Source organism: Centroberyx affinis, unplaced genomic scaffold (assembly GCF_046629955.1).
Source record: "Centroberyx affinis isolate AG114_WGS23_722 - 3 ecotype Tasmania unplaced genomic scaffold, CSIRO-AGI_Caff_v1 ptg001226l_1, whole genome shotgun sequence".
Taxonomy (NCBI): Eukaryota; Metazoa; Chordata; class Actinopteri; order Beryciformes; family Berycidae; genus Centroberyx; species Centroberyx affinis.
In genome coordinates, this window is record NW_027279740.1 from 129,083 (window position 1) to 142,662 (window position 13,580).

Genomic DNA, 13,580 nt, shown 5'->3' on the forward strand with positions numbered 1-13,580 from the left:
AATTGTGATTAAGCCACTGTAGCTTTTGGATGAAAGTCTAATATGATTTACTTCACACACACACAGGACACCCTGTGGTGGCCAATCCATTTCAGCACATGGCCCTGACTCGCCTTACAAATATAAGTGTGCCATCCAAGTATCTGTCTCCTTGTTTTGTCCCCACACAGATCTTTGTGGCCACAATAGCCTTTCTGTTGCCAAGCGCAGAGCACTCAACGGTGGAGGCAGACAAAAAGGTACCTCGTGGAAATAGAGGGAGCATGAAATGGTTGAGATCTAAAGGACCTTCCTCTGTCAAGTTGGAATGGTCCATTTGCAAAGGAATTTTTATACTGGAGCGGCTCTTTTTATGTGGAGCTTTTGCTCTGTAGCTCTTTTTATGTTTCTTTGCCCTTTACGGCTCCCATCTATCGGCCTTCATTTTGTCCTTTTCGATGCAACTAGAACAGTCTCTTTCTATTTCTGTATAGTAAACTGTTGTTTCTGTGTCTCATTGTTGGCTGCCCCAACTGACTATGTTAAACTAAAGGAACTGTGCTTCCCCTCCTCGCTCCTCCTCAGTTGATGGTGTCCCTGCTGCTCTGCCTGTTGGACTGGTGCATGGCCATGCCCCTCAGTCTATTGCTGGAGCCCATCACCATGCCTGTGCTGGACGACCCTGCATCCCACAAGGCCCCACTGCTGGACTACATCTACAGGGTGGGTAGCCCGACTGGCAGCTGAGAGTTTTCACTCAGCTCGTATATCCGGGTACCACAAATGTCATTGGAATTGCGGTGGGAAATATTTCCTGACCAAAGTCTGCTTTCAGTGAATTTGTGTTAATGGAAAAGTTGCAATATTTGGCCTAGTGTTGCAGAAATCTTCTGTTTAAAAACATCTATGGTTTATTTGGACCTAATGACGCAGAAAGAGTTATGTTTTTGCGAGGAGGAGAGCGTGTGGTGGGACTTAACGCTCACTTTTGCATCCCTGAAGGTGGGACAGTTTTTTTCCATTGGTTGATTTATCTTTTAAAACATAGATGGCCGTTGCCGGCAGACACAACTACCTCGGCTTCAACACCCTCCCACCCCCCACCCCACTACAAGGGCTGAGAGCTTGTCACAATAATTAGTCTCACCTCCACCGTGACCCCATGAATATGCCTCATTTAGCGTCATAGTGGCACCGGCAGATACCTCCGTAGCTGATGCATGTGGTTGGTATTTATCATAATGCAGGCATCCCTCGGAATCTGCCGTGTAAGAGCGCATATTGCATTCATTTGAAACGGGCAAAACACTCACGTTTCAATCTATGTCTCTGTATTTGTTCCTCTAACCCCTTATTTTATGGTCTGACCCAGAGGATGATGGCCAAGCTTCAGGCGTAAATGAATGAGGTATTATTCAGTCCCGCCTATCTGGGCAGATGCGGTCAACGGCAAACCTTTGTAAGGATGTCACCCCTGATAAGAAATGGTCAAATTATTCAAACAGAACCCTTTGTCCACTTGATAAGCTCAGGCTATAAACGCTTGTCCCGGAGATTTGAATGGAATATGTCTTAATATGAGAGCGACTGCAGCTGCTATGAAAGAAAAGACAATTAGGCATGATTGGTTGTCTAACAGCACACAAAAGACATGACCCCTCTGGTTTTAATTGGAAGTAATATATTATGCAAGGCGTTACAAGGTGTGACAGTATCAACGCAGTATGAAGCCAGAAAAACATACACTTCCACATACATAGGCTAGCTGCTATTTTTTCCACATGCCAAGCAGAAAATAGCTTCTCTAACAGAAAACATCTCCCATTTATGTCATCACGTCACAGAAGATGTTGTCTGTTTGTTTTGCATGCTTCGTCTTCTCTTACTTTCAGCTTCACATAAAAAAAAAAACTTGAAATGTGTCCTTTACCAAGTCCTCAAATACCACATTATGCACAATCCATGCACACGCTCATGAATAAAGTTGTCACGCTTTGCATCTTGGTGTTGCAAGAAATTGTGTGTTCTCTCTGTTTGGTGACTAACAGCATGAGGCAGCTCGCTGTAAAAAGCAACATTGCACTGGACCTCATTGGTTCACTGGAGCTCTACTCAAGCTTCTCCATCTGCTCTCCCTGCCTGCCTCAGCAGCCAGCTGCACCTCCACTCTGTCTGTGTGTGTGTGTGTGTGTGTGTGTGTGTGTGTGTGTGTCTTAGAGAATGTGCATATGTGCATTTGTGATTGTGTGCCCACGCCTGTGTGTCTCTATTTGCGTTTCTCTTTATTATTTGATGTATGTGTGTGCAGAAGTGTACCCATCTATCCATATGTGCCCCTGTTACTGCAGTATGTTTGTTCCACAGTGTATTACCTTCCAGGAACTGTTGCTATGCGAAGTGCAGCCACTTAGTTGTCAAGCACAGCCGAGGGTTTTCCCCCTCCCTCTCTATCTCTCCACCTCTCTCCACCTCTCCACAGAGGAGGCTCTTTGGGGCTTTGGTGTGGCAGCTGTTTGGTTCTGGTCTTTTCAGCATCAAGCCTCTAATCCCTCCCCCATGCACCCAGAGGTCTGCTTGGTAGAATCATCCACATACTGTCTACATTGCCCCACACAATACTGTTTCAGATGACAGGGCCAGTCTGCCTCTCTGTGTGTTTCTCAGCCAAGTGTGAGTGTATGTGTGTATTGAATGGGATTAGCCTTTGCATGGCTTTAACCAAGTTGCTCGACTCTGAATGAGAGGCCCCCACATATGCATACACTAGGCATATGCTCTGCCCCCTCGCATGCAACTTGCCATGCATACCTTACCTCCAAACAGATTGTACAGTATACAGGTGTGTGTGTGTGTGTGTGTGTGTGTGTGGTTGAGTGTGCATGTTTGCGGTGGGAGCTGAGCACAAGGATAAAGTCTTAATTAAATCAAACAGTGTAAACCTGTCCAATGGCTGTAATCAACTGCCCCAGCGCGCCTTATCTAGCCCTGCCAACGGATGCTCTGCCATCTGTTATGCAGATCGATACACTCACACATCACAGGAGAAATGGATTAGTGGCAATAAAGACCCTCTCCTCTCTTCCCCCCCCCTCCTCCACTGGCTTATGATGTAAATTAACCATATTTTCCCCCTCCGTATGCTCCTGGATCATCTTGAGCCAAAACAGGCCGAGCAGGGGAGTCACTGTTGCAGTTGAAATTTAGCCACCATAGTGCCACATCTGTCAATCATTGCTATAGTGTAGAAATGCTACACTGAGGCACTTCATCAGCACATAATTGCTGTAAGTCATACCCCCTCCTACTTTTTCTCCCCTCTCAGGTGCTGCACTGCTGTGTGTCTGGCTCCAACCTGCACACCCAACAGAGCCACTACCTCCTCAGCCTGTCGGACCTGTCCACCGACTACGACCTCATGTTGGGTCAGGTCAAGAGCTGCGAGCCCCCGCCCTCCCAGACCACCACCACCGACTTTGGCAACCTTCTCACCGTAGCAGAGGGTAAGGACACCTGGCCATGGCGTCTCTGCATTCACAGTGGGAGGGCAGGAGCATCCTGATGCCCGTTTACTACCTGCTGCGTAGGAGATTGCACCGGGCTGGCAGATGAATGATGGGGCTAGATTTATTGGGTGTGTATGTGCATGCGTCTGTATGCGCGGGTACACGTGCACAAGAGAGTGAAAAATGGCAGTTCATGGTTAATATCAGCTGTCACCCTCATAGCTTATCCCCAAATGGCAATCCCTGGTCACCCATTCACACACTACCCCATTTTAGCACCACACTGGACCTCTCACAGACCACAGAGACATATATATCCGAAAATCCAAAAGAGATTACAGGGAAATGTAACCTCTAAGTAGTCCATCCATTTGGAGCCTCTCCATTAAATGTCAATATCTTATTAAAAGTATGAAAAGGAAATCAACCATCACAGGGAATGGAATGTTCGCATTAGTGCTCAGCCCCAGAGAGAGGACCCATTATGGGGTTTAGATAAAAATGTGATTTTTTTTTTTTTTTCATTTTTTTTTTTTTTTTTATTGTGACCTTGTGATTCCATTAGGCAATGTATTCCTCTCTCCTGCATGTCCTCAACTTCAGAAAAGTCCTTTGAGCCCAAATACACAGTGCACATGTCCACTGAAACAATGTAAGAATTTTTAGCAGTAGCTTTTGCCTGAAAACATCTCACCACGCCACTGCTTTTTGGTGCACAGCTGCACAGAGTCTTAGTAGAAACAACAAAACGCTATCAAAAGGGCAAACCAAAGAGTGCCGGCCTGGTTATATGCATTTCCCCCCCCACTGCCTCATATTGATCAAGTCACATCAAAGGACCAGCGCATCTCTAATGCAGCTTGGCCCGCTTTCCAAAGAGCTTTCTCCACTTTGATGGGGGATGATGGTATTGATAGCAGTGTCACAATGCAGGAGTGCGTCTTCTTGTTTTTCCCGCATCACTGCAGAATAAAGCACGGCATGCCTTTCACTTGGGAGTAAAAACCTGTGCATTTACATAAATGCGTCTCGCTAAGTAGTGTCCTATTCAGCGGCCTGTAAAGATGGTGGTTCTCATTAGCACTCGGCCAGTCTCGGCGTTCGCCCATTGTAAGAAGACTCAATGGGCTTTTCAAAGTTGTCTCTCATGATTAGATGCTACCTACTTAGAGGTGTGCTGGCCAGGCCATTGTGAGAAATGAATAAAGTACCCCTATTAGTGATCATAAATTAGATTTGGCTTTGTATAGAAAGGGCCGACAGCATGTCTGCACACGAACGTTGGGCTTTTGAAATATGGTTGTCAAAGTCTGAGTTGGACGTATTATAAAAGATAACCCCATGCGCAGCTTTATTCTGACCGCATCAGAAACTTGTATCATAGATCACATTTCTCACATATAGTATTACCCTTCAAGGATTTTCTCAGTAGATGGTCAGTATTTTTCTCCCCCTCGCCCCCTCCTCTTCCTCCAGAAAAGAGACGTCGGAACATGGAGCTGATCCCCTTAACGGCGCGGATGGTCATGACGCACCTCGTGAACCACCTGGGCCACCATCCGCTGAGCGGCGGCCCCGCCCTTCTCCACAGCCTGGTGAGCGAAAACCACGACAACCCGTACGTGGAGTCGTCGGAGCTGTCCTCTGAGGTCTTCAAAAGCCCCAACCTGCAGCTGTTCGTCTTCAACGACAGCACGCTGGTGTCCTACCTCCAGATCCCCGCCGAGGCCCCCGCCGTCGGACAGCCCCCGCACCCCTCCTCCCAGGTGCGCGTCATCGTCCGCGACATCTCGGGCAAGTACTCGTGGGACGGCGCCATCCTCTACCGCACCACCCAGGAAGACGATGGTGTGGGGGTTTTTAATGGCGTGGACCGCCCTCTTTCCACCTCCACCACAACCAGTACCGTCACTCACAGCAGAAAGCAGCCCGCCTCCCCAACAAAGAGACCGTCCGACCACCGCTGCTCGGTCTCGGACTCCCTCTCTGCCTGCTGCGAAGAAGAGGAGGAGGTGGATGTTCTGGACCGGCTGCTGGAGGATCTGGGCCAGAGCAGCCCGGAGTGCCTGCCCCAGCCCCAACTCAGGCTCAACCAACCGGCCCCCTCGCCCTGTGGCATGAACCTGGAGCAGGAGGGAGCCATCCTGGAGGCCATTCTCCGTCAGACGCAGCAGGAGGAGGAGCAAGTGAGGAGGTGGGACGCCGACGTGAGCGTCCGGGCCGCCTGCCAGAGGGAACCCACCCACCAGGAGCCCAAAGCCCCGTTCTACTTCTGCCGGCTGCTGCTTAATGACCTCGGCATGAACTCCTGGGACCGCAGGTATACGTCAGACTAGAGTTATGTACCATCACGGCAAAGAGTGGCTGTGAAAAATCATGAATCAGTTCAATGATTCAACATCCTGTCAACAAACTACACCTTAAATTTACCTAGTAGGATAGCAACACAAAACAGTGCTAAGAATAGCCTCTGCAGCCTGTTAATATTACTATTGTATATCCGTTACTTCACCCTCATCCTCAAAGTGACCCAGCTGTAGACTCGTTTCTAGAGCCCCCTATGAAGGGAGAGAAAGAGGAAAGCTGTTAAAAGCACGCTGGGGTCTGGAGTCTGTTAATCTCCTCTCCACAGGGTAAATGTGCCCAGCTGTTTTCACTAAGGTCTACCTTGGTGTGTCACATCTTTGCAGTGCTTCCCCGTAAATTAAAAGCTCACACCTCTTAATGGTGAAGGTGCAACGTGCGCACGGCTAGTAGGAGATTGCTGTTCGCACCTGTGCCTTCTTTGCCTCTGTTAATATTGAATGCAAAAGAAAACTCGAGTTGAAGACAAATTTATTTTCACAATTTTCCAGTAAATTACCAACTTCATTTAACACGGCTGTTCCTGCTTACCAGCAGCAGCTTCATTAATTCTATTTTGCAGGTGGAATTAGGGATTGCATCTGTAACCAAGTCTTTTTTCCCTTTATGCAGGAAAAGCTTCCATCTACTGAAGAAAAACTCCAAGCTCTTGAGGGAACTGAAGAACCTGGATTCCAGGCAGTGGTATGCTCTTTTAGATAGAAGATTGAATCTGTAACGTCCTTTGCACAATGTACCTTGGAGAAATTAAGTATACCTATGATCTCAAAGACATTGCAAGCGTTATCTCAGATACAGGCTTTGTTTTGACTAATTAGAAAGTAATTAAAGTAAAGTGAAGTAAATGTAGATCTAGTCAGCCAAGTATTATAGCTTCTTCTGTCCATCATTAATCTGCTACTGCAGCCCACTAATGAACCTGCCTCTACATGAGTGAAGTTCACACTGTAAAGGTGACAAGTCTTTAAATTGTTCAAGTCAACATCATCTTGTCCCTCCCTCCCCTCTTCTCCTTCCCTTCCTCCCCCGTTTTTCCTAACCCACACCATCTCCTGCTGATCACAGTCCTAGTCTCTCTCTCTCTCTCTCTCTCTCTCTCTCTCTATCTCTCTCTCTCTATCTCTCTCTCTCTATCTCTCTCTCTCTCTCTCTCTCTCTCTCTCTCTCTCTCTCTCTCTCTCTCTCTCTATCTCTCTCTCTCTCTCGCTCTCTCTCTCTCTCTCTATCTCAGTGCAATCAATAGGCACTCCACACGGCTAATGACAAGGGCTTATTAAAGAATGCCCCAGGATTGGGCCTCATTCTCCCAGATGGCCATACCTGGCTGGCTCATAGCAACCTGTGTCCAAGCATGCAAAATGCCCCCAATTTACCCCAGCGCCATGCACCTCCATGGCAACCGCAAAACCAGCAGGCGGACTTTGCTGTCACTCTTTTTTTTTTTTAAATCATATTAGAGCAGGAGAGGTACAGGAGAAAACTTATTTTTTTCATATTCTGTCTCATATTCTGATTTCATTCACTGACTCGGATACACCCACGCATTCAGTTTACCTTGCTAATTAAAGTGTAGGGTTTTGAGTCATTGGATTCACATTTCAAAGCTTTCTAATGTGAAGGGGCTGGAGTAGTGAGAGGCTGTTTGAGTCGTGTTGTGGCTGTAACATTGGCTCCTGTGTGTTTCGTCCAATAGTCGAGAGACGCACAAGATTGCAGTGTTCTACATCGGAGAAGGCCAAGAGGATAAGTGCTCCATTCTGTCCAACAGTGCAGGCAGCCAGGCCTACGAAGACTTTGTATCTGGGCTGGGATGGGAGGTACTGACAACCACATCAGCAACACACACACACACACGCACCCTACTTAGCACTCCTATGACTCACTCTCCCAACGATAGATAAACACGGTAACTTGTACATGTATCCCACAGGTGGACCTGGCCACACACTGCGGCTTTATGGGCGGTCTCCAGAGGAATGGCAGCACAGGCCTCACAGCTCCCTACTACGCTACCTCCAATGTGGAAGCCATCTTCCATGTCTCCACGCGTATGCCATCCGACTCTGATGACTCCCTCACCAAAAAGGTAAAACATTTTGCTTGGTTATGTTCACCATGCGAGATGATCTGTTAGTGTGTAGATATTGACAATTCATGCCCATCCATCATATTTAGATTATCGTTAAGTATTGAATCTTCATTGCTCAACGCGGTGCAGCGTATGTGGAGTAAATGGAGAAAATGCTGCTTTGCCTAAGTTTGATGCAGTGAAATGGCTACACAGTCCCGCCTGCCCTGAGCAGTGTGTTTTTGCAGCTTTCTGCTCTGTGTTAAGCTGTGATCAGGAGGTGTGACTCCAGAGTGCGGGCATTGATTAGTGACCCTTGCCGGGCAGGCCTGAGGAGTAGAGAGGTAGCAGGCGCGTGAGTGAACAGAGGGCATGTGCCGCTGTGGTAATGACTATGATTCTGCTAGCCCCTGCCCCCCTCCCTGTGTGCTGTGACCAGGGCCTGGATTCAGCCATTAGCTCTCCCTGCCAGGGCAGGCGCCGGCCGGATGCCGGCAGGATCCTTTTATCCAATTCCTGCCGCCGCCACAGGAGCGATCGATTGGGCTCTGCAGTGGGATTCTGAGCTGTAGTGCACCGGCAGCAGTTAGCACGAAGAAATGAGCCGCAAGGCCCCTGCCCGTGCTGCCAATCTTCTCATACGGTACCCTGCCGAGAAAGGAAATTCATCAGGCTCTCCTTATATCCAACCCTCCCAATCCTCCACAGATCCCCTCCTCTCCCCTTCAAAAATAACCCCCTACTCCTTCCGACCCCATACTGAACCTGTGCTCAGTGGCTGCGAAAATTTGTTAGACTGACTGCAGATTTGATTTTGGCCGGCCAGAGTGAGGCGCTGGAGGGGCGGCCAAGGCCTGACTGGAGTGTGCCGCCGGCCCGCTTCCATTCATTTGACCGGGAGCTCCTGTAATTGCTCCTGCTCCCCTCGCACAGATCCCCGCACTAGCCGCAGGCCGCGCAGAAATTGGCAGGCCGGCTGCACGCGTGGAGGCTTTAGAAAAAGATGGGGGGCAGAGGGAAGGAGAAAGGGGGATGAAGAATTGGGATGAGAAACAGGCTTTATCTATGTCCAAGCAGGAAGTTTCCCTGTCAATTTACAAATAAAAGTTTTAGTCCAGCAGCCACCCGCCTGGCTCCCTGTAACCATAGAGGCATACTGTGGGGGAGCTTTCACTGGCCAGATTGTCTGTTTGAAGGCGATGGAGAGAAAAAAAAACAGGTCCCCAGCTAAATCGAAAAGAAAGAGGAAAAAACATGAATTCCTCAATCCGATTGTGGGCTTTAGGGCAGAGCCGGGCCTAGCAGCAGCAGCTGGCTTCAGTAATGTGGTTATAGGAGCGACCTGCAGGGTTGGGGTCAGGCCATGTAGGCTTGTGTGCGTGTGTTTGTGTGTGAGACAGAGACGGGTGCCTTAGCTATCACACTCACCACCCTCAGGCACCACAGCTTAACTGGCCTGCTGCACTGTGTTTTTATAAGGAGGCACTTGTGTTCTGGGGACCTTTGGTCTGCTATATCCGTGAGTGTGAAGCCCACTGGCTTGGTGGGAGGTCAAAGAGGGCTAATTGGACAAGAGCCTTTGACTTAGGTCATATTTTATAAAAAAGGAAAAAAAAGGTCTGACACATTTGGACATTACTATCAAGGGCTTAAATAGATTGATGCAGAAGACGAGTGACTGAAGCATAAGCATCCTCATTAACCTTGTGATTCAGCTCATCCAAATGCAAATATCCTAACCCAAATTAACATCCCCAGGTTGATTGGCTACTGCAAATGCATATTCAACATTTTCTCTGAAATTGTCCCAGTGACTGACCTGCTTGGTACCTGCTGATCCTTGGACAGACAAACTGAACTGGCGAGCGCCGGTGTAATCAGCATGCCGTGGATTTGTTTAACATTACCGTATTACCATAATTAAGGGCTTATAATAGAATGCGCTAATTGCATTTTTGGTGGCGAGGGCATGTTTTCTTAATGGCTCATTAGGCCCACAGTACATTGGCAGATGTTTTCCTCTCCGAGTAGAGGCCCACTCTAAGCTTCCATGATACCATCGGATAAGGAAGGACAGCTAGATTGAACATCACTGGGCTACTAGCTCATAAGTGATCTACACTTGTCAGAGAAGATAATGTAGCTGTGTCCATCTATTTGCTTTGGATGGGGAAGGTGTTTACCCATTTCAAACTAGCATCAGTCAATTTCCTGTCATTTAAGTGTATCTTTTTGTCCTGGCCAGTCTCATTTGTGTTTGTGAATGGAGTGGAAATGGGAAGCAATTTAATGTCTGATGGGGAAAGTTAATTGGATTTGAATTATTTGGTTTTAAAATGCTCAATTTTGTGCATTTTGTGTTTGTAATTTGAATTTCTAATGAAAAAGCTATAAAAGGACCCAAACCCAGAGCCCATAACCCATATTTAGACCATTTTAGAAGTTTGTGATTTAGTTATAAACAGTCAACTTGTACTAGCACCTGCTGTCTTAACCTTTTATCTTTACGATCCGCGAACAATGATTATAGGGAAGCAGATGGAACAGGTAAGCTGTTACGGCACGTAATGATCAAAGCCCATTACTTTATTTATGGAAGCTCTACTGACCTGTCAGGAGTGAATAATATTTTATTTTTAGTAATTTCCTTATACAATCATCATACCCTCTATACCTTATTTCATTTCTCAGCCTTCTGGAGGTGTTGTGGGTCTAATTCAATGAAACATCTGCAACAGCAGGTGCTTACTTGATAAATACAATGACATACCTGCCCTATCCCGCCTAAATGTTATTCAGCGTTCGTTCCCGCCTGTTATCACCATAGGGATGAGAGTGATCTGCACTTCCCAGGTACCTGATTGGACTGATTTTGTTTGTGTGGCAGCTGCGTCACCTGGGAAACGACGAGGTGCACATTGTGTGGTCGGAGCACACCAGGGACTACCGTCGTGGAATCATCCCCACCGACTTTGGAGACGTGCTGATCATCATCTACCCCATGAAGAACCACATGTATTTCATCCAGATCATGAAGAAACCACAGGTACACCACTGCAGTCAGTGGATTCGGTTACAACTGTTGTTGACAATATGCATACCAAATAGATGAACTGATGGGAATTGGGAAATTATTTTTACAGCATGTGCTAATTGTATTTCTTTCTCTTTTTGAATTGAGATAACAAATAAAGCAAGTTATTATCTTTGCATACACACTAAACACAAAAACCACACAGGCTATTTTCAGCATTGTTCCAATTTCCAGTCTCCATTTTGTGGCTTAAAGCAGGCCCTCCTTCCTGCTGCTTTTTCAGACTTTCTTGTTGGTTTTGTAGATTCTTCCTTCTGTCTGTTGCTGTCTGTCTCCCAGATGAAGGCTCTGTTTCCCCCACTCCAGCAGTGCATTATTACCCACACTGTGGGCATGTGCTCTCAGAGCTGGTTACTGTCCCTTCCTCGGCTAGCTTTCATCTTGGCTACTCCATAGCACCGCACTCAGTGTGTGGCCTGCCGGAGGATATTGAAATGTCTTTGTCTGAGAATGGCTGGCTTCAGATGTAGTGTAATATATGTCCCCAGTACTTTCTCCTTGATCATTTTTCAGCTAAACACATCATTATTGTTATTATACACACAGTTATTGTCCTAAATCATTTGATTACATATATTTAAGTCTGGGAGTTAAGTTCTGTTTGCTATCCGTCACTATCAGACAATGATTGTCCTTCACTATGTCCTTCAAACATGTCCATTTTCCAAGAGATGACTGACCAGCACGTAATAACATCCAAGAAACAATAGGGACTTGGTCAGTGTGACTTGCCCTCTGGCAGCTTAGCTTTATGGTGACGGTCCAAACAATAGCCACAGCCCCCATCTAAAGCAGAAGAGAGCTTCTCTGGCCAAAGCGGGGCTTTAGCATGGTGGGGCGGAGGACAGAAGACAGCCAGGACACACTGCAGCTTTAGCGCTCCACTAACCTGCCAATGTGCCTCTGCCAGTGTGGTGATAGCAGCCTGTGCCCCCTGTGCCAGGCCAATGCCATCTTTCCAAAACTCTAAAACTTTTTCTATTTAAACTCCTACCCTCGCCAAGAACCCGTCAAGCCATCTGGTTTCTGACCTTACTTCACACAATGTCAATGAGTTTTTTTAGCATCTGATTAAGTTCATTGATCTTAGCTGTATCTTTTTTGTCTTTATTTAGTTTCTTGTATCTTCTGAGTAATTATTATACTGGTGACTGGGCAGTCTTTATGAGTTTTGCTGTGTTGAAGACAGCAGGACGTTTTGGAGAGACTTTGACATTCACGTCAACTTCCAGGTCAACGACCATTGAGCTCCAGTGATTAAGGGCCCCTCCGATATGCCCGAACAGACGCGTGTACCCACACACACTCACACACGCTGCCGCTGAAATGCATATTGCCCCTTTGTATTTGCTCGGTAGCTCAATATGAGACCATTGTTTAGTATTGATTGTCATTTTAATTTCATTTACCCAACATTGATTCACATTAGATATGTGTGGTTGTCATGCAAAGTTAGGCAAAATCCAATTTCAACTTGAACCCTGGCCCTAAACAGATGGAGAAACGGTACCTCAAAAGAAGATTTTTAATCAAACCTGTCCAATTTTTGATGCACTTAAGTAATGAGAGTACACTGACCAAATTAAGTTTGGATCAGTGTGTTTTAATTTTGAAATGCCTAACTAATTTTCTTATTCTTTTTTCTTTTTTTTTCTCTCCCTCCCTCAGGTCCCTTTCTTTGGGCCTCTGTTTAACGGCGCCATCATCACTGGTACGCTACTGCCAAGCTTAGTGCGGGCCACCTGTATCAATGCCAGCAGAGCTGTCAAGTCCCGGCTGACTCTCTACCAGAGCTTGTATCCTTTACCCCCGATGCCTTCTGCTCTGTTTACTGTTCGCTGTCCTAGACCGGCTCGTGAGAAGAACACGACAATTCCAACCGTTCATACAGCTGTGACCATTAAAGGTTGTGAGGATACATTCAGCAATGTTTGTCGGATGATTCCTGTAGCCCTATGATTTTGTTAATAGCTTTGGCTCCTCAACATTTTGCTAACAGCAAAGAGCTTAGATGAGCTTAGATTTTCAGCACCACCAGTGGCCCATTTGGGTAAATTCATTCAGACATGTGGTGTGCGTGTCACGTCAGCCAACGTACACGGCTGAGTGCTGACACTGATCTTTATGGGCTGGCTGATTTACATACAGCTATTAGACCAGGGCTGTTTCACAGCCTGGAGCAGCATGTGAGGGTGTGTGGGGCTGTTTTGGGTAGGAGCGCTGATAATGTGTCATCATCTATCACTGATGTTTTATGGAACACAAGGAGAGCCGAAATACGAACGGTGTCAACAAACGCACGCAAGCAGACACACACATACACACACACACTCATCCCTCCACCCATCCATCCAACAGTGTGCCGTTAAGCGCCTGACTCCAGCTGTAGTTGTCAGTTGGTTTAAAGGGAGTGTAATCACCAATGGAGATGAATTAGCATGTGAATGCCAGCAGCTCTGGGGGGCGGGGGGCGGAGGAGTGGGGGGGTAGAGTGGGGATGGCCCCTGGAGGGAGAAACCTGATCTCCCTTAACGCCCCACTCCGCCTCGGACAGCATGTACAGCACCGCCTC

General features: G+C 47.1%; 1 protein-coding gene across 2 annotated transcripts in view; it reads left to right on the forward strand.

Moving 5' to 3' along the window:
* The window catches only part of ralgapa2 (Ral GTPase activating protein catalytic subunit alpha 2), a 100,865-nt gene that overhangs the window by 59,591 nt on the left and 27,694 nt on the right, over positions 1-13,580 (forward strand). For both annotated transcript variants that reach the window (XM_071524705.1, XM_071524706.1), the window contains exons 31-39: positions 171-239; positions 565-702; positions 3,302-3,479; positions 4,959-5,802; positions 6,459-6,530; positions 7,540-7,663; positions 7,777-7,932; positions 10,802-10,960; positions 12,677-12,804. In XM_071524705.1, coding sequence (XP_071380806.1) covers positions 171-239; positions 565-702; positions 3,302-3,479; positions 4,959-5,802; positions 6,459-6,530; positions 7,540-7,663; positions 7,777-7,932; positions 10,802-10,960; positions 12,677-12,804 — 1,868 coding nt within the window. The remainder of the gene's footprint in view (positions 1-170; positions 240-564; positions 703-3,301; positions 3,480-4,958; positions 5,803-6,458; positions 6,531-7,539; positions 7,664-7,776; positions 7,933-10,801; positions 10,961-12,676; positions 12,805-13,580) is intronic.